Genomic DNA, 21,246 nt, shown 5'->3' with positions numbered 1-21,246 from the left:
GGCTCACTGACTTGGTTTGATGCATGTCATCGATCCCAACTGCGTAGATCATGCTCATGATGACAGTCACTGGATTGTCTGGTCCAGACTTGATTATTTACAGACCGCTGTCATACAGCTGGAATATTGCTGAGTGCGGCGTTAAACACCAAACAAACAAAACAAAACTTAAGATATGCATGTTCAGAATCTGGCTCAGAATCAACTGCAACAACAATAGTGTGATGTCATGGTAATGGTCTATTGCATACACATCAATACAGTATCACACTACCTACATGCTTAACAATTCAACATGCAATATCTGAAAAAAGCAACATTTTAGCTTGGACGCAATGAAGTGTTTAAAATACATTCAGACATTGATGTGAGCACTTAAGCTCAATGCACCTGGTACACAAGTTTAATTCTAATATTTCAATGTAGGAAATTCCGTTCTGTTTTTTCTCTTGTTTCTACAACACACTTTCCTTGTAAGTAAGGTTGAGATCAAACAGGGTACACCTCAAAATACCTTCTTTACTCGGGGCCTGAAAGCCTACACGCAGCCTTCTTCTCACAAAAGTTATCTAAACCATTTGTAGCACGAACAATCAGAGATGCTTCGATAATTCCCTCGTGAAAGTGATAGCAAAAAGATACAACTCTACTGTCATGTTCTTGTGGCGTTTTTGTGTGTGTAAAATAAACTGTGATTTTGAAGTGGTGTAGAGTGGGTGTATCTCCTTGGAAACTGTCATGTTGTGTTTAGATAACCAACCAGCGCCTTGTGGAGTCAGTAGGCACCTGAGGGGAAATCTCTGTCAGTGTTGGTGCCTGGGTGGCATTGCAGCAGGGGGGCTGGACTGGTGAGTGAGTGAGTGAGTGAGTGAGTGAGTGAGAGTGGGTGGGTGGGTGGCAGGGTGAGTGATCAGTGAGTGAGTGAGTGAGTGAGTGAGTGAGTGAGTGTCAGACTGGTTGTAGTGATCCTAGGAGGTGACACTGTCAGACTGGTTGTACTGATCCAAGGAGGTGACACTGTCAGACTGGTTGTAGTGATTCTAGGAGGTGACACTGTCAGACTGGTTGTAGTGATTCTAGGAGGTGACACTGTCAGACTGGTTGTAGTGATCCAAGGAGGTGACACTGTCAGACTGGTTGTAGTGATCCTAGGAGGTGACACTGTCAGACTGGTTGTAGTGATTCTAGGAGGTGACACTGTCAGACTGGTTGTAGTGATCCAAGGAGGTGACACTGTCAGACTAGTTGTAGTGATCCTAGGAGGTGACACTGTCAGACTGGTTGTAGTGATTCTAGGAGGTGACACTGTCAGACTGGTTTTAGTGATCCTAGGAAGTGACACTGTCAGACTGGTTGTAGTGATCCAAGGAGGTGACACTGTTAGACTAGTTGTAGTGATCCTAGGAGGTGACACTGTCTGACTGGTTGTAGTGATCCTAGGAGGTGACACTGTCTGACTGGTTGTAGTGATCCTAGGAGGTGACACTGTCTGACTGGTTGTAGTGATTCTAGGAGTGACACTGTCAGACTGGTTGTAGTGATTCTAGGAGGTGACACTGTCTGACTGGTTGTAGTGATTCTAGGAGGTGACACTGTCTGACTGGTTGTAGTGATCCTAGGAGGTGACACTGTCTGACTGGTTGTAGTGATTCTAGGAGGTGACACTGTCAGACTAGTTGTAGTGATCCAAGGAGGTGACACTGTCAGACTGGTTGTAGTGATCCTAGGAGCTGTCACTGTCAGACTGGTTGTAGTGATCCTAGGAGGTGACACTGTCAGACTGGTTGTAGTGATTCTAGGAGTGACACTGTCAGACTGGTTGTAGTGATCCAAGGAGGTGACACTGTCAGACTGGTTGTAGTGATCCTAGGAGGTGACACTGTCAGACTAGTTGTAGTGATCCAAGGAGGTGACACTGTCAGACTGGTTGTAGTGATCCTAGGAGGTGACACTGTCAGACTGGTTGTAGTGATTCTAGGAGGTGACACTGTCTGACTGGTTGTAGTGATCCTAGGAGGTGACACTGTCAGACTAGTTGTAGTGATCCTAGGAGTGACACTGTCAGACTGGTTGTAGTGATTCTAGGAGGTGACACTGTCTGACTGGTTGTAGTGATCCTAGGAGGTGACACTGTCAGACTGGTTGTAGTGATCCAAGGAGGTGACACTGTCAGACTGGTTGTAGTGATTCTAGGAGGTGACACTGTCTGACTGGTTGTAGTGATCCTAGGAGGTGACACTGTCTGACTGGTTGTAGTGATCCTAGGAGGTGACACTGTCAGACTGGTTGTAGTGATTCTAGGAGGTGACACTGTCAGACTGGTTGTAGTGATCCTAGGAGGTGACACTGTCAGACTGGTTGTAGTGATTCTAGGAGGTGACACTGTCTGACTGGTTGTAGTGATCCTAGGAGGTGACACTGTCAGACTGGTTGTAGTGATCCAAGGAGGTGACACTGTCAGACTGGTTGTAGTGATTCTAGGAGGTGACACTGTCTGACTGGTTGTAGTGATCCTAGGAGGTGACACTGTCAGACTGGTTGTAGTGATCCTAGGAGGTGACACTGTCAGACTAGTTGTAGTGATCCTAGGAGTGACACTGTCAGACTGGTTGTAGTGATCCAAGGAGGTGACACTGTCAGACTGGTTGTAGTGATTCTAGGAGGTGACACTGTCTGACTGGTTGTAGTGATCCTAGGAGGTGACACTGTCAGACTGGTTGCAGTGATCCTAGGAGGTGACACTGTCAGACTGGTTGTAGTGATTCTAGGAGGTGACACTGTCTGACTGGTTGTAGTGATCCTAGGAGGTGACACTGTCAGACTAGTTGTAGTGATCCTAGGAGTGACACTGTCACACTGGTTGTAGTGATCCAAGGAGGTGACACTGTCAGACTGGTTGTAGTGATTCTAGGAGGTGACACTGTCAGACTGGTTGTAGTGATCCTAGGAGGTGACACTGTCAGACTGGTTGTAGTGATCCTAGGAGGTGACACTGTCAGACTAGTTGTAGTGATCCTAGGAGGTGACACTGTCAGACTGGTTGTAGTGATTCTAGGAGGTGACACTGTCTGACTGGTTGTAGTGATCCTAGGAGGTGACACTGTCAGACTGGTTGTAGTGATCCTAGGAGGTGACACTGTCAGACTGGTTGTAGTGATCCAAGGAGGTGACACTGTCAGGCTGGTTGTAGTGATTCTAGGAGGTGACATTGTCAGACTGGTTGTAGTGATTCTAGGAGGTGACACTGTCTGACTGGTTGTAGTGATCCTAGGAGGTGACACTGTCAGGCTGGTTGTAGTGATCCTAGGAGGTGACACTGTCAGACTGGTTGTAGTGATCCAAGGAGGTGACACTGTCAGACTAGTTGTAGTGATCCTAGGAGGTGACACTGTCAGACTAGTTGTAGTGATCCTAGGAGTGACACTGTCAGACTGGTTGTAGTGATCCAAGGAGGTGACACTGTCAGACTAGTTGTAGTGATCCTAGGAGGTGACACTGTCAGACTGGTTGTAGTGATTCTAGGAGGTGACACTGTCTGACTGGTTGTAGTGATCCTAGGAGGTGACACTGTCTGACTGGTTGTAGTGATCCTAGGAGGTGACACTGTCAGACTAGTTGTAGTGATCCTAGGAGTGACACTGTCAGACTGGTTGTAGTGATCCAAGGAGGTGACACTGTCAGACTAGTTGTAGTGATCCTAGGAGGTGACACTGTCAGACTGGTTGTAGTGATCCTAGGAGGTGACACTGTCTGACTGGTTGTAGTGATCCTAGGAGGTGACACTGTCAGACTAGTTGTAGTGATCCTAGGAGTGACACTGTCAGACTGGTTGTAGTGATCCAAGGAGGTGACACTGTCAGACTAGTTGTAGTGATCCTAGGAGGTGACACTGTCTGACTGGTTGTAGTGATTCTAGGAGGTGACACTGTCTGACTGGTTGTAGTGATCCTAGGAGGTGACACTGTCTGACTGGTTGTAGTGATTCTAGGAGTGACACTGTCAGACTGGTTGTAGTGATTCTAGGAGGTGACACTGTCAGACTGGTTGTAGTGATCCTAGGAGGTGACACTGTCTGACTGGTTGTAGTGATTCTAGGAGGTGACACTGTCAGACTGGTTGTAGTGATCCTAGGAGCTGTCACTGTCAGACTGGTTGTAGTGATCCTAGGAGGTGACACTGTCAGACTGGTTGTAGTGATTCTAGGAGTGACACTGTCAGACTGGTTGTAGTGATCCAAGGAGGTGACACTGTCAGACTGGTTGTAGTGATCCTAGGAGGTGACACTGTCAGACTAGTTGTAGTGATCCAAGGAGGTGACACTGTCAGACTGGTTGTAGTGATCCTAGGAGGTGACACTGTCAGACTAGTTGTAGTGATCCTAGGAGGTGACACTGTCAGACTGGTTGTAGTGATTCTAGGAGGTGACACTGTCTGACTGGTTGTAGTGATCCTAGGAGGTGACACTGTCAGACTAGTTGTAGTGATCCTAGGAGTGACACTGTCTGACTGGTTGTAGTGATCCTAGGAGGTGACACTGTCAGACTGGTTGTAGTGATCCTAGGAGGTGACACTGTCAGACTGGTTGTAGTGATCCAAGGAGGTGACACTGTCAGGCTGGTTGTAGTGATTCTAGGAGGTGACATTGTCAGACTGGTTGTAGTGATTCTAGGAGGTGACACTGTCTGACTGGTTGTAGTGATCCTAGGAGGTGACACTGTCAGGCTGGTTGTAGTGATCCTAGGAGGTGACACTGTCAGACTGGTTGTAGTGATCCAAGGAGGTGACACTGTCAGACTGGTTGTAGTGATTCTAGGAGGTGACACTGTCAGACTGGTTGTAGTGATCCTAGGAGGTGACACTGTCTGACTGGTTGTAGTGATTCTAGGAGGTGACACTGTCAGACTGGTTGTAGTGATCCTAGGAGGTGACACTGTCAGACTGGTTGTAGTCATCCAAGGAGGTGACACTGTCAGACTGGTTGTAGTGATCCTAGGAGGTGACACTGTCTGACTGGTTGTAGTGATTCTAGGAGGTGACACTGTCAGACTGGTTGTAGTGATTCTAGGAGGTGACACTGTCAGACTGGTTGTAGTGATCCAAGGAGGTGACACTGTCTGACTGGTTGTAGTGATTCTAGGAGGTGACACTGTCAGACTGGTTGTACTGATCCAAGGAGGTGACACTGTCAGGCTGGTTGTAGTGATTCTAGGAGGTGACACTGTCAGACTAGTTGTAGTGATTCTAGGAGGTGACACTGTCAGACTGGTTGTAGTGATCCTAGGAGGTGACACTGTCTGACTGGTTGTAGTGATCCAAGGAGGTGACACTGTCAGACTGGTTGTAGTGATCCTAGGAGGTGACACTGTCAGACTAGTTGTAGTGATCCAAGGAGGTGACACTGTCAGGCTGGTTGTAGTGATCCTAAGAGGTGACACTGTCTGACTGGTTGTAGTGATCCAAGGAGGTGACACTGTCAGGCTGGTTGTAGTGATCCTAGGAGGTGACACTGTCAGACTAGTTGTAGTGATCCAAGGAGGTGACACTGTCAGACTGGTTGTAGTGATCCTAGGAGGTGACACTGTCAGACTGGTTGTAGTGATTCTAGGAGGTGACACTGTCAGACTGAGCTGTCCAGATTGGCGTCATTGAACTTTGTCCACAGCTTACAATTCAATGGCCCTTTCTGATTCTCAATTTCTCCGCATACATTAAAAACAAACATGCTTATAAGGAACTGACATATATAACAAACATATTTTTTGGTCCCAGCCATTTGTGTATATATACATTATATATCCTTATAATGAACTACGGTTATAACAAACTAAAAGTAGGGGTCCCTTTCATTTCGTTAAAACCATAGTTTACTATATGTCCCTTTGTGTCAGGATCATACCCATGCTCTTGGGTTTCACAAAGGGGTAAAACTCTATGATGTGCATCACTTGGGTCTAAACATTCATCCTACACTGAGCTGACACATCACAATGTTTTGTCGGATCATGTATGTTTTCGGATGCCCCTGTTTCTCGCGGTTGCTTCTCAGACTTTAGAATACTCAGATGATAGCTTGTTTTTAAGTTAAGTAGTCTTTTATAAGTGAAAATGATATTTTACAGTAGTTTGTGTGATTAGCGAGAAAACTATGAATGTTAAGCATCTGAAGACACAACACAGGGATAATTGTAATACTGTTAAAAGTTGCCTTACTCCCAACTGCCTCACTCACTCAAACTACAGGGTGCTGCAGTGAGTAAGTGAGTATGGTTTTATGCCGCTTTTAGCAATATTCAAGCAATATCACAGTGGGGGACACCAGAAATGAGTGAGTGAGTGAGTATGATTTTACGCCGCTTTTAGCAATATTCCAGCAATATCACGACGGGGGATACCAGAAACGGGCTTCACACATTGAACCCATGTCGGGAATCGAACCCGGGTCTTCTGCGTGACGAACGAATGCTTTAACCACTAGGCTACCTGACACCCCATAGGGTGCGGCATACTGCATCTGCATGAAGGCTGATAGCAGGTGCAGGGTAAAATATACTACTCAACAGAAGTTAAAGAATACCCGATTGTTGCATATTACTATAGTAAATCTGTCATGGCCGATTAACTATAGTAAATGAAAAAATCGGGTTTTCATGAACTTCTTGTGAGAAGTATACACAGATGGATGTGTTTTAAGTGCAAAGTTTGTCAAAGCAAATCAGTTATTTCGTTACCCTTAACTTACCCTATAGTCATTATAATTGATATCAATGACTTTGTTGGTTTGCACATAAAAAATCCATTTCACCTAATTTTTTTAAGAGTTAAGAAGATGAAATCGACTTGTTCAAACAAATGATTCCAATGAAATACCTTTCAAAACAGGTTTCAGCAAACCGTTACACATTTTACAAAGTGTAAAAGTATTACAACATTTTCCTTAACTCTTTAGGTGCTTATGTCTTCAAAAAAATAAAACAACCCCAAAATGAAAAAAAAAATGTATTTGCACTTGTATTTCTTTGTTCAGGCCTTTAAACATTGGCCTCCTATGCCCATTAAAAGTTATACAGTGTGAGAATTGCAAAGGAGGAAAAACTCATCTTAGGTATGTTTGTTCCTAAGCCAGAAAATGAAAACTAACAATGAGTAAACAAACTGTAGCTGACAACCCATTCTGATTTCAAAGCTGGGTGCATTCTTCAAATTGCTTCAGCCCACAACTTATCGGCCCTACACACCTTAGTTAACTCTTTAAACTGTGACATCCCCTTTGAAGAAGGATAATTAGGAGAGCTTACATCTATAAACAAGAACAGCTTACCTGTCTTCATGTTTTTATTTGGTTAGTAGTCCTTTGTGAGGGACTTCAACATTCTAGTTCTTGATGTTAAATGAGTGTGAGTAGGTTATTCCATAAATGTCCCATAGTCATTTGTTGTTAGTATTACCCAGTTAGAAGATGAAGAAAGATGCAATCCGTGTGTTTACTCTCTTCATCCTTTACAGTGTGAGGAGGTTATTCCATAAATGTCCCATAGTTATTTGTTGTTAGTATTACCCAGTTAGAAGATAAAGAAAGATGCAATCCGAGTGTTTACTCTCTTCATCCTTTACAGTGTGAGGAGGTTATTCCATAAATGTCTCATAGTTATTTGTTGTTAGTATTACCCAGTTAGAAGATGAAGAAAGATGCAATCCGTGTGTTTACTCTCTTCATCCTTTACAGTGTGAGGAGGTTATTCCATAAATGTCCCATAGTTATTTGTTGTTAGTATTACCCAGTTAGAAGATAAGGAAAGATGCAATCTGTGTGTTTACTCTCTTCATCCTTTACAGTGTGAGGAGGTTATTCCATAAATGTCCCATAGTTATTTGTTGTTAGTATTACCCAGTTAGAAGATAAGGAAAGATGCAATCTGAGTGTTTACTCTCTTCATCCTAACAGTGTGAGGAGGTTATTCCATAAATGTCCCATAGTCATTTGTTGTTAGTATTACCCAGTTAGAAGATAAAGAAAGATGCAATCTGTGTGTTTACTCTCTTCATCCTGACATCATCGTTGAAGAAGGAAAAGTAAAAAATAATTTAGTTTTGAGATTTTAAAAATTACCAGTAATTAATGGGGACAGATAATCCCTAAATAAGAAAATGTTGACCCATGTTTGAAGGTTACTGAATATGAAAAAAAGAAGAGAAGAAATGGGTATTAGATGGTGATGTATTTGATACAGGTATTATAGCTGTGTTTCTGATGTTCCATTTGCAGTGTTTGCAGTAACATTTTGATAAGGAAGTGTAATTTTTTTTTCAATTCTAATGTTCAAGTGTATACTTGTTTCTTGGTTTAGTTATGATAAGCCTCAGGGACCACTCATTCAATATTCTTGGGGGAGACAGGATATTTGTGACACAGGATATGGTTTAGTCGCTGCTTCACAGCACAAAATATTTTTCTTTGAAAGAAGGAGCTACAGTTACTGGTACACATTTCCACAACACATGTTTTGCTTGTTTGTTTGTTGTTTAACTCAGCACTATTTCATCTAAATGGCGGCCATCTGTACATTATCACACAATCCAGTGATTGACATCATGAGCATTGACTGGGATACAATGACATGCATCAACTAAGTCAGCAATCCCATCAGTTGCCTCTTACGACAAACATTGTCGCCTTTTAGGCAAGCATGGGTTGCTGAAGACCTATTCTACCCCAGATCTTCATGGGTCCCAAAACACATGTCTTACGGGACAACCAGTTAATCAACACATTATTGTGGAGGGTAAAACCTGAGGATAAACATTGGATTTCAGTGTGTCTCACACACTGTGTCAGAAAGGGTTGTGTCACTGTGTCAGAAAGGCTTGTGTCACTGTGTCAGAAAGGGTTGTGTCACTGTGTCAGAAAGGGTTGTATCACTGTGTCAGAAAGGGTTGTGTCACTGTGTCAGAAAGGGTTGTGTCACTGTGTCAGAAAGGGTTGTGTCACTGTGTCAGAAAGGATTGTATCACTGTGTCAGAAAGGGTTGTATCACTGTGTCAGAAAGGGTTGTATCACTGTGTCAGAAAGGGTTGTGTCACTGTGTCAGAAAGGGTTGTGTCACTGTGTCAGAAAGGAATGAATATTCTATATTGATATGCAATGACTACACTGTGTGAATGATGATGGTCTGTTGAGCCACCATATATAACACAAATATGACAAGTCACTTCTTTCACTGCTGATACATCAACCTGCCAAACCGCCACCACATCATGGCAACATGGGAGATTCCACATGTTTAGGGATGTTTTTTGTATCTTTCAAAATTCCTTTATCAAAGTGATTTACTCTTTGTATCATAGAATATCCTTTACAACATATTTCAATTCTTATGTTGCAGAAAAACCTTCAAAAGATAGATAGTATTTCTTATGCCTGCAATAATTTTTAAAATTCTAACTTGTTAATAAACAGATATTTACTGTTTTTAACATAAAGCCTAAATTGAAAATATCACACCTTCATTGACTCACTTGTTCTGTCAAATGGGATGCCACCGGGAGAATTCAGAAAGAATATATTTCAAATACATATGATTACCATGGGGACTTACACAATTTTTGTTTTATAAAGATCTGATTGACTGGAGCCTAAAGCTCCCTACCTAATATAATACATGTAACTTTAAATTCATATTTATGAGCCCTTCTGCTCTGTGTTTATAGTGAAAAGATAACACCTCCAAATGGCGTAAAAAAGTTTATCATTTTAAACATTAATTGATCAAAGTCATAGTTAAGTCTCAGTACAGTAGAAGTATTTATGTGAGTGAGTGAGTGAGTATGGTTTTATGCTGCTTTTAGCAATGTTCCAGCAATATCACGACAGGAGACACCAGAAATGGGCTTCAAACATTGTGCCCATGTCTGGAATCGAACCCCGGTCTTCGGCGTAACGAGCGAACGCTTTAACCACTACCGGTAGGCTGCCCGACCGAAGTATTTAAAATAGAGGACAAATTTATCCAGATGAGAATTCTTGTTACTGTTTTCAACGCAGGGCTTGATTTAGGATCTTGATTCAACCGGCACCTGGTGAATGTTGACGTGAAAAGCTAGTTGCCCCAGACTGAACCAGGTTGTACTCTGGTCGCATAAGTTTATCAAAGTTGAAATACAGATGCATAACTCATTTAAATAAGTAAAATCCCAGATCTCCAATGACTGTGTTATATATCATGAACCTAACACAACGTAGGTATTAGTGATACAGTATGGAATATAAAACTTAGAGAAATCGAGTGTGTTCAAAGATTGATGTTGTGTGGACAAGTAAGGGTTAGTCAGACACAAATTTAAATTTTGGGGACATGCACTTTGTGCATGAAGACATAAATATAAGGTTGCATATTTCAATAATAGGTTTCACCAGTGCATGCTTTATATAGCTGATCGAGCCTGCAATGTAAACAGTTTACAATTTAAGAGTCCAAACAGTCAATTGGAAAAACCTTTATCATATACAAATATTCAGTTTAGGTTAGATTTTGGCAGCTTACACCGGTATGTCTGCAAGTCATTTCTTTGATGCCTAAAGGAAACATAATATTCCCTGGATGGATCTATTGATAACTCACCCTGTGAACTGGTTGATAATGATAAACTCAAAGAAATGGGTGAATTAAAAACCTGACATGCTCTGCTGTAATAAACTATTGTTCAAAGCAGCATTAACCAAACTTACTCACTCATTCATTCATGAGTGAGTATGGTTTTAGGTGGTTTTATGCATTATTCCACTAATATATCAGCAGGGGACTCCGAAATGGGCTTCGCACATTGTAACCATATGGGGAATCGACCCCAGGCTTCAGCATGACAAGTGAGCACTTTAACCATTAGACTACCCCTGTGACCTCCATTGTATGCAGTGTATAATACAACTTGCAGATATTTAGATGAATACCATTTTAAACCTAGCTGCAAAATAATGTATATAAAACCGTAGATGAAATTCAATCCTGACAGTGTCTTCTACCTGCAACGACATCTGTGTTGGGAGGGTGGTACGGTGTCCTTGAGCTGAGGTAAGTGGGGTTTAATGCCACATTCAAGATTATTGCACTTACATCAGTTTCACATGGAATTAGTTCCAGTACAAATATTGCCAGTGTAAATGAATTGTGAAAAAAAATTCAAATTTAAAAAACTCTCCATGGCAATAATTCCCCTAGAGAAAATTAGTACAAAGGAACATTTTCACGTCAGGAATAGATATTCTTTGACACATACACATGTGTGTATGGCTGCTTGTACTAGTCTGGACTAATGCCAAATTTTTAAGCGCTTGCCCACTGAGATACCATGCTTCAGTTTAACATTGGTACCCTACTCAGACACAGTATACTCCAAACCCACCAGTCCTTGTTTTGTCCCTTATTGCCAAGTGCCAGGCAGGGTAACAACAAGTATCATCTTTAAACACCTTGTGGTATGACGCAGCCAGGGGATTGAACCACTGACTTTTTGCACTTTGGTCAAACGTTCTATCAACTAGAGCACCGAGGCGGTGTGGTTGGCAGCTTAAGTATTTGAATGTCGGACATCCTAATGTAGAATTGTCATAAGGATGCCCTTGACCTCCATGGTTAATTCTTACACTGAATTGAATCAGTCTGCAGTTTCTGAACATTTATGATTCAAGTTCATGTAATACATGCCAACTGGTATACACTGAACTCCTTAGGCTTGATGGTATCAATGCATCTGTCCAATTTTCACCAAAAAAAGTGAAAAATGTCAGCATTAGAAGGTTTTGAATAATATTTTAATGTATTTTCACCTGTACAAGAGGAACACGAAGGTTAGCACATGTTCCTGTAAGCGTACCCCAGGTGTGATGGAAGAGAGTGTTAAGTGACAGATGTAAAGGAACTTTTACCTGTGCATTGATGGATGGGGAGATATGTCCGACAACATCCACACTCCAGTTCTTGCGCTTGTGGAATTATCCACGCTCTGTCTTCACTTTCGGCAGCTTTTTGCCATGTTTGGGGCTCAACAATTATGACAAATGTTGCACCTATGTTTCATAAGTAACACTGGATTTGTTCAACTGTTGGTGTTGGAATGATGCTGTTTTTCAGGTTCCACGGCCTGCAGTTGATTGATCTGTGCCACTTTGGATGTGAACCTTTTCCACTCTGGAAACAAACAAGTTAACAAATCTACTTGATCATTTCAGAATTTGAAGGAATTTGTTGTTGCCTAAGAAGGGTAAAGGTGCAGGATTTTTATACATTTTTCGAACCTGTTGCATTCTAATATATTTAGAAATATTACATCCTGCCATGCTCTGTGCAAAGATATCAGTGTTAAACAAAAGGGCAAGCCATAAATGGCTGTCATCAGATTCATTTGAATAGACTGTGACAAGAAGCCAGCACTAGGGATCAATAAACAAGATCAATTTGGTATATAAACAATCTCCGATTAGATAATTTCTGTCTCTCAAGGTCTCACAAACACTCACATACACTCAGTGTGGAGGCTCCTAAATTCTCGATATGAGCGTTTATCGCAGCATATTTGACTTTTGTATGTCAAAAATGAACATAAATGGGCAGTTCTCAATGAAGGATAATAATGGCCACACAGTTTTGTGGATATTTTACACCCTGTCGTTTCAGTCACGTCTTGCTTCGAAATACATACAAATATCTTGTAGCTGTGGTTTCATTTCTCCCAAACCAAACATAAGTAAAACTGTTGGTAAAACACATTCCACAGCTGCCTGTCTGACTCATTTAGAAAGCACACATCTAATTGGCTCAAACACCCCTGAATCTTATATGTTCATTGGGCAGCTAAAAGTCACTAAGGCTCACCTGACTAGATCTCTAAGTGAAGGAGTGTGAGATATGTGAATCCACAGTGAACTTTGACCACCAATCCCCCACCCCCTGCCACTTCTCACCCATCCCTCCTTCCCCTCCCTCACTCAAATATGCTTCATAGTGCAGGAATATATCCAGAGACTAGGGTGAATTTTAAATATATATATAGATAAAAAAAATAATAAAAGCCTAGACAAATCTAAATCAAACTAAACCAAGTCGAGTTTCCTTGATTCCAAAGCAGAAAACAGCAGAAGAGGAAAGGCTCTTTTGAAGAAAATGAATAACAATTACTTCAAAGAAATGTTTTCGTCGACAGAGTGTTAGTCTACCAAGGGTGATATGATACTTAAATGGGTGACCTAAACTTTATGTCCGTATTAACCCAAATATCAGTTTACACAGTTGTTCCTGACGTCTAAGTATTTTGTAACTAAACTACTTTCCATATGACTACTTAGCATGAAGAATATTTTAAACAACCAATAGCTTGTTTGTACTCCTTACATTATGCCAATTCTGAAACATCTTATTTTAGATAATTAGGTTTAGTGCATGAGCAAGAACATTTCAGTGAATGCTGGCAACAGCTTGACCCTGCCCTGGCAGGTACAAGAGAGTTTGTAGATGGTAATTATCCTCGCTGTTCTGGAGTGACTGATAGCACTCTGAAATGAGACAGTTATGCTAATTCACTTCCTAATGGCAACACCAACATGGTTTTTAAATATCATCACTTTGTACACATCTCCTAACCTTACACCATGCCATCGTGTTGCACAAGAACAGCACATCCTACCATAAAACAACCCATTGCAAGACACCAGGCGGAGACATGGATAGGATACCAGGCCAAGTGGTTATAGCTTGGCCATTCAGAGCTGGAACAGGAACAGGGTCAAGTGGGACACCAGATGCTTGAAGCTTGGTGAACATGGAGTCATAATTTAGTGATGGATCTGTGATATGTTCATTATGGATAGGCAGGTTTGAAGATCAGGTTGTTGTTTATAGCCTGGCCATTCTACACTGTGACAGTCTTGTGTTGGACAGCAGCCAGGCATATGGTTGAACTACTGGGCTGATCATGTTGTTATTACTCAGTCATGCTAAGCTGTGGCAGGCGCATGAATGCACTAACCAGATATGATGGAAAAACAGTCTCATCATCAGGTATCTATTTAAAGCTGACACACCCAGATGCATAGTATTAGGATGGTTAACTAGTTATACCTCATCCTCTGAAAGCAGTGACACCAACCAGATGCATCTCTTTAATACTGGATGGTTAACTAGTTATACCTCATCCTCTGAAAGCAGAGACACCAACCAGATGCATCTCTTGAATACTGGATGGTTAACTAGTTATACCTCATCCTCTGAAAGCAGAGACACCAACCAGATGCATCTCTTGAATACTGGATGGTTAACTACTGTAAACAGCTTTATTTCTGCGCCGTTAAAATATTGCGAATACCACGCCAAAGACAATACTGCGACGCGATATTTTTGCGAGTTGCCGTGTTGCGATGACCCCTCGCGTACCAAAAATAGGCAGCTTCTCTCCGAAGCTAGTTTTTCTGAGTTGGCCGGAAAGTTGACCGATAAGTTGACCGGAAGAGATTGCGACCAATTATCAAATACGATAATTGACTCAACTCAGTGTCATGTCATGTGTGGACAAAATTGCAAAGGACACTGACGCAATCAAGCGAGGTTGGAAGAAGGCAGGATTACTGTGAGGTAACAGTGACACTAACTGGTCTGTTTATACTGTCATTTGTGATGTATTGTGTGACCATTCTGCATTCATTTGTGTTTTTAACTTATTGAGTAACTTGTAGTTCTGGTTGATGATTTCAACATTTGGTGACGTGTTGCAATGAATAAAGTATGTATGTATTATTTATACTTATTTTTACGTTTTTAATTTTTGCAATTGAGTCTCGTTCGCAAAACTCGCAATAATAAAACGGTCGCAAAAAATTCCCTGTTTACAGTAGTTATACCTCATCCTCTGAAAGCAGTGACACCAACCAGATGCATCTCTTGAATACTGGATGGTTCACTAGTTATACCTCATCCTCTGAAAGCAGAGACACCAACCAGATGCATCTCTTGAATACTGGCCTAAAACAACTTGGACACCTGATGGTGCATCTTTTAAACAATGTGAGTGAGTGAGTATGCCACTTTTAGCAATATTCCAGCAATATCACAGAGGGGGACACCAGAAATGGGCTACACACATTGTGCCCATTTCGGGAATCGAACCTGGGTCTTCTGTGTGACGAGCGAACACTTTAACCACTAGGCTATCTGACTGCCCTTTACACAATGAAACATGGAACAAAAGTGAGTGAGTGGGTGAGTTGGGTTTAACGCCGCTTTCAACATTATTCAAGTTACATCGCGGCGTGTAAGCTTAATGTGGGAGGAAAGCCTGAAGTGATGTAGGTCTCAGACGTTTACCACTTCGGTGAAACCCACGAGGACGGGTATGGTGCTGACAAACCTAGAAACATAATCTGGGCGAACCCGGGATTCGAACCCACAATCATAGGTTTCTGGCATGCCAAAAGGGACGCACAGCGAATCGCGGTGCCTTAGACGACTTGGCCACCCGTGCCCCCCCTTGGAACAATAATCAAAATTGTCACACAGTATGAAACCAACTCCATCAGTACCTTAGTACACCAAAAGTAACTCTTTTGTTTCTGAAGAATAATAAACTCCATCAGTACTTTGCATTCTCCACAAGTAACTCTTTTGTTTCTGAAGAATAATAAACTCCAAAAGTAACTCTTTTGTTTCTGAAGAATAATAAACTCCATCAGTACTTTGTGTACTCCAAAAGTAACTCTTTTGTTTCTGAAGAATAATAAATTCCAAAAGTAAATCTTTTGTTTCTGAAGAATAATAAACTCCATCAGTACTTTGTGTACTCCAAAAGTAACTCTTTTGTTTCTGGAGAATAATAAACTCCAAAAGTAACTCTTTTGTTTCTGAAGAATAATAAACTCCATCAGTACTTTGTGTACTCCAAAAGTAACTCTTTTGTTTCTGAAGAATAATAAATTCCAAAAGTAAATCTTTTGTTTCTGAAGAATAATAAACTCCATCAGTACTTTGTGTACTCCAAAAGTAACTCTTTTGTTTCTGAAGAATAATAAATTCCAAAAGTAAATCTTTTGTTTCTGAAGAATAATAAACTCCATCAGTACTTTGTGTACTCAAAAAGTAACTCTTTTGTTTCTGGAGAATAATAAACTCCAAAAGTAACTCTTTTGTTTCTGAAGAATAATAAACTCCATCAGTACTTTGTGTACTCCAAAAGTAACTCTTTTGTTTCTGAAGAATAATAAATTCCAAAAGTAAATCTTTTGTTTCTGAAGAATAATAAACTCCATCAGTACTTTGTGTACTCAAAAAGTAACTCTTTTGTTTCTGGAGAATAATAAACTCCAAAAGTAACTCTTTTGTTTCTGAAGAATAATAAACTCCATCAGTACTTTATGTACTCCAAAAGTAAATCTTTTGTTTCTGAAGAATAATAAACTCCAAAAGTAAATCTTTTGTTTCTGAAGAATAATAAACTCCATCAGTACTTTGTGTACTCCAAAAGTAACTCTTTTGTTTCTGAAGAATAATAAACTCCAAAAGTAAATCTTTTGTTTCTGAAGAATAATAAACTCCAAAAGTAACTCTTTTGTTTCTGAAGAATAATAAACTCCAAAAGTACTTTGTGTTCTCCAGAATTAACTCTTTTGTTTCTGAAGAATAATAAACCCCATTAGTACTTTGTGTACTCCAAAAGTAACTCTTTTGTTTCTGAAGAATAATAAACTCCAAAAGTAAATCTTTTGTTTCTGAAGAATAATAAACTCCATCAGTACTCTGTGTACTCCAAAAGTAACTCTTTTGTTTCTGAAGAATAATAAACTCCATCAGTACTCTGTGTACTCAAAAAGTAACTCTTTTGTTTCTGAAGAATAATAAACTCCATCAGTACTTTGTGTACTCAAAAAGTAACTCTTTTGTTTCTATAAAGAATAATAAACTCCATCAGTACTTTATGTACTCCAAAAGTAAATCTTTTGTTTCTGAAGAATAATAAACTCCAAAAGTACTTTGTGTACTCAAAAAGTAACTCTTTTGTTTCTGAAGAATAATAAACTCCATCAGTACTTTGTGTACTCCAAAAGTAACTCTTTTGTTTCTGAAGAATGATAAACTCCATCAGTACTTTGTGTACTCCAGAATTAACTCTTTTGTTTCTGAAGAATAATAAACTGCAGAAGTAACTCTTTTGTTTCTGAAGAATAATATACTCCATCAGTACTTTATGTACTCCAAAGTTATCTCTTTTGTTTCTGAAAAATATATAAGTACTTTATTATTATTCAGAATCAAAAGAGTTCTAGATTAATGTAGCTTTCTGAAATCCACCAAACAAGAACCAAGAAGTTAAGTGGAAACTCTCACTACTATTCCTAGGTTACCGGTAACTAAGAAGTTTGCATTATAAGCAAAAGCTTGCCATAAACTTTTTTATGGCATAATATTCTAGTACCCACTTCACTCAGAAAGAATTTTTAGGTCACAGATATAGATATACCTAAGCCTTATATCATAAACATGTTATTTAGTTATTAATTTTAGTAATTACTATGTAGCGTGAACTCATAAATCTTCTTACATCAACAGCACCTACCATATGCCCCTAATATGCTGAAAGCAGTATCTCCAGTCATTCTTACTGTGTAAAGTAAGTAGATAAGTGTAAGGAGAAGGTCTATGGTGAGAGGTGGTGGGTGTTTGGGTGAGTAGGTGAGGTGAAATGGGGTTTAACTTCGCGTCCAAGATTATTGCTTTTATATACAGCGACGTGCATGTGTGGCTGCTTGACTGATGCCGATTTATAGTGCTAGCCCACTGAGATACAATGCCGCAGTTTAACATGAGTACCCAACTCAGACACAGTATACTGACTCCGAGGTGACAAGTCCTTGTTTTAGCCGCTTAATGCCAAGCAACAGACAGGGTAACAAGAAGTGCCATCTTTTAACGTCATTTGGTATAACGCAGCCGGGGGCCGAACTCCGGGCCTTCCGCTCTCTGGGCAGATGCTCTACCACGAGCCATGCTGGCAGTCGTTTGGGTGAGTATAGGGGTGGGTGGATGGGGTTAGACGTGAGTGTTAATGTCACTTTGAACAGTATTACAGCATATCAGGAGCATGGGTACAAAGAAATTAAACATAGTCAAATCTTGGATTTGAACCCACAATCTTAGGTGGTGTGTCTAAGGGACAAAACTCTGCACAGAAAATTGCGGCACCTTAGACAGCTGGGCCACCCATTCCTGAACCTGTATAAATCTGTGAGTGAGTGAGTATGGTTTTACACCGCTAATAGCAATATTCCAGCAATATCATGGCGGGGGACACCAGAAATGGACTTCATACATTGTACCATGTGAGGAATCGAACCTGGGTCTTTGACATGACGAGCGAACGCTTTAACAACTAGGCTATCCCACTGATTCCTTAGTATGATAGATCTGTGGAACGCATTATTAGAAAATATGCTTGCACATAATAATAAATAACAAGTATATGGATGTCAACCTTTTTATTTACTGTTAGAAATGTCTTGTTGTTGCTTCTTCAACACTATTATCAAGCTAGATAAAGGTGTCAGAAGCTAGCCTGACATGTGTCTCACAAAAAACAAACGAAGGTGACATCAATATTCTTGTTATTTATTTTGTGACTAAAATGCCACTCAGAAAAGTTATCCTCGTATGTTTCTCAGACAGTCATTTCTAGTTCTCACTGAGTCTTGTAATTAAGCAAACTGAGTGCATTTTCTCAGTGGTAGCTTGTACAATTATTTGAACACAAATATAGGTTACATGTTGCTTAATAACAGTTGATTCCTTTGAGGCATTGACATAAAATCATAAAATGAATGAGTGAGTGAGTGAGTATGGTTTTACGAAGCTTTTAGCAATATTCCAGCAATATCACGACACCAGAAATGGCCTTCACACAATGTACCCATGTTGGGAATCGAACCCAGGTCTTCGGTGTGACGATCAAACGATTTAACCACTAGGCTACCTGACCACCCCCATAAAATTAATGGGTCATCATATCAATGTGAGTGTTGCCTAATGTCCTAAACTATTATGCGAAACTAATACAAGTAGCTCTACATTTCAAACTAAAAAACGAATCAGCCAACAGTAACACCAAGACTGTAGACTTAGAATTCCAGAATATGGTATTGGATGACTTCAGTTTGACTGAAAAATATCACCACAAATATAACTTCAACTCCTTGACATGTGATCTAAATCCCATGAAATTAAAAACAGGAATTCCAAATAAGGCATATTCAAATGAGATAGGTCAGGTCACAGACGAAGACTGACATGTCAGTAAACCCTAACTATGTCGAGATGAAAGTGCATAACTTCATTAATGAGAGCAACGGTCTCTCACATTTTGCACATTAATTTCATGCTCACATATATTTCATGATTTACAGCATATTCTTGAATAGAATGATACCTTGTTATACCAGACCCTGTCAGTCTGGAAACCCTTCTTCCCAAATGACAAAGAACATTGATGTTACTCTGTAACATTGATTCACTTCAGGCTTTCATCCACATCAAGCTGATACGCTGTGATGTAACTGAAATACTGTTAAATGCGGCGCTAAACCCAACTCACTCACAATCACACCCTCCCATCCCACTCAATATAGTTATTAAGGGACCATATAGTTATATTGTCTCAAATGGCTTACCAAATATATAGGAGTCAGTGAGTTTTAACTTAATGGTGTGTGGAACAGCATTCAATTCTAATATGGCATGTCAGCTTCACATTAACCCGCATTCATAGTTTCCTGGCATGTCTAAGGGATGCAACTCCGCACAGCAACCAGTGACCTCTCACATTAAAGGAGTTTCAAGTTAAAGTTGGATGTAAGGTGAAGGACAAACCAAACAAACAAACACTGGTGAAATGTTACCTATTTTAATTCATTCATTCACAAACGTACAAATACAGTATGGTTAATTAGATTAGTATTCATTTAACCCTAAGAACACCAATATAAGTTTTTTCAGATTTGTTTAAATACAAAAAATTGAGTGAAGCAAGACTAATTTAATTTCTTGTCTGACTGATCTCCAATTTCCAATGCAGAAGAGGGAAAAGAATACTGACGATAGATGAATTACAATAAAAACAAGAAACAATGCAAAACTCTAAGAATATAATTTTCAAAATACAAGATAACCTATTTTTTAACATTCCCTTGCTCCATTATCAATATTTATATAGTTATGTGCAGGGTCATTTGATGAAATAAGAGATTTTATTGGTCAAGCATTAGCATCTTGCTAAATAATTAACTTAAATCTTGTGGCATAACTGAAAAACTATATACAAAGGTTTTGAGGCAAATAGCCCACTGATCATTGAAGGTGTACATAATACAGTTAAATCTCTTCAACTCTTGAAATAATTATATCATAATCTTTTGTTTGAAACAAGCAGAGTACAGACATATAATAGACAATCCTGTTAATCAGCTTTCTGCCAGAGACTCAAAGGTACATCGTCTTAAATGATATACTGAGAAATGTAATTTGAGTATGGGATGGTTTCATTGGTTTTGCCTTGTTAGTTGTAATATCTTCGTGTGCAGTGATGGAAGATATGACCGAAATGATGTGCTTCAAGGATATATCTGTGCAACCTAATTTCTGTGATATTCCTGAAATTGGAAGAATAATGTACACCTTATTTGATAAGTCCGCATTTTCATATTGAACTGAACAGAGATATGAAATCAACTGGAATGATGAAATCTTATTCTGAATCTTGTTTCGCTTATCTATCAAAAGATAAATCATCTACAACAGTCTTGGGCTCAAATTGTATTATTTTACCGTAATATCAAATTGACTTTGAAATATTAAAAACATGACTGTCGATATTCCTGTAACAAAATCTTTGTTAACCCAAATATGTCTCACCCTCTTCCTGATCTGGGCAGCAGTGGAAAACAATTTTTTTGAGAATCTCATCATGAAAATGTATATGCATATTACCCTACAATGCTGCTGTGTATATATATGGTCCACATTGCAGCTAACACAAGACACAATAGCTGTACAGTTTCCAAAAGTAACACAATAGGTGAGGGTGAGTATGCAGACAGGGTGTGTGGGTGAGATTGCTTTTGTGAGGGCGAGGGTGTGGGTGAGATTACTTTTGTGAGGGCGAGGGTGTGGGTGAGGGTGTGGGTGTGGGTGTGGGTGTGGGTGTGGGTGTGGGTGTGGGTGAGGG

At 40.0% G+C, this 21,246-nt stretch overlaps 1 protein-coding gene across 1 annotated transcript in view; it reads right to left on the bottom strand.

Annotated features, from left to right (window-relative positions):
• Positions 1-20,984, bottom strand: part of LOC139456360 (mucin-2-like) — an 83,576-nt gene extending 62,592 nt beyond the window's left edge. The window contains exons 1-5 of the mRNA XM_071238016.1: positions 20,934-20,984; positions 5,112-5,627; positions 3,935-4,270; positions 2,572-2,907; positions 1,602-1,866 (exon numbers count right to left, since the gene is read on the bottom strand). Of these exons, the coding sequence (XP_071094117.1) occupies positions 1,602-1,866; positions 2,572-2,907; positions 3,935-4,270; positions 5,112-5,627; positions 20,934-20,984 (1,504 nt within the window). The remainder of the gene's footprint in view (positions 1-1,601; positions 1,867-2,571; positions 2,908-3,934; positions 4,271-5,111; positions 5,628-20,933) is intronic.
• Positions 20,985-21,246: the final 262 nt, after the last annotated feature.

Source organism: Haliotis cracherodii, unplaced genomic scaffold (assembly GCF_022045235.1).
Source record: "Haliotis cracherodii isolate W230 unplaced genomic scaffold, xgHalCrac1.p SCAF_1, whole genome shotgun sequence".
NCBI lineage: Eukaryota > Metazoa > Mollusca > Gastropoda > Lepetellida > Haliotidae > Haliotis > Haliotis cracherodii.
The sequence above is the reverse complement of the archived record's forward strand: the minus strand, read 5'-3'. Positions and strand labels throughout refer to the sequence as shown.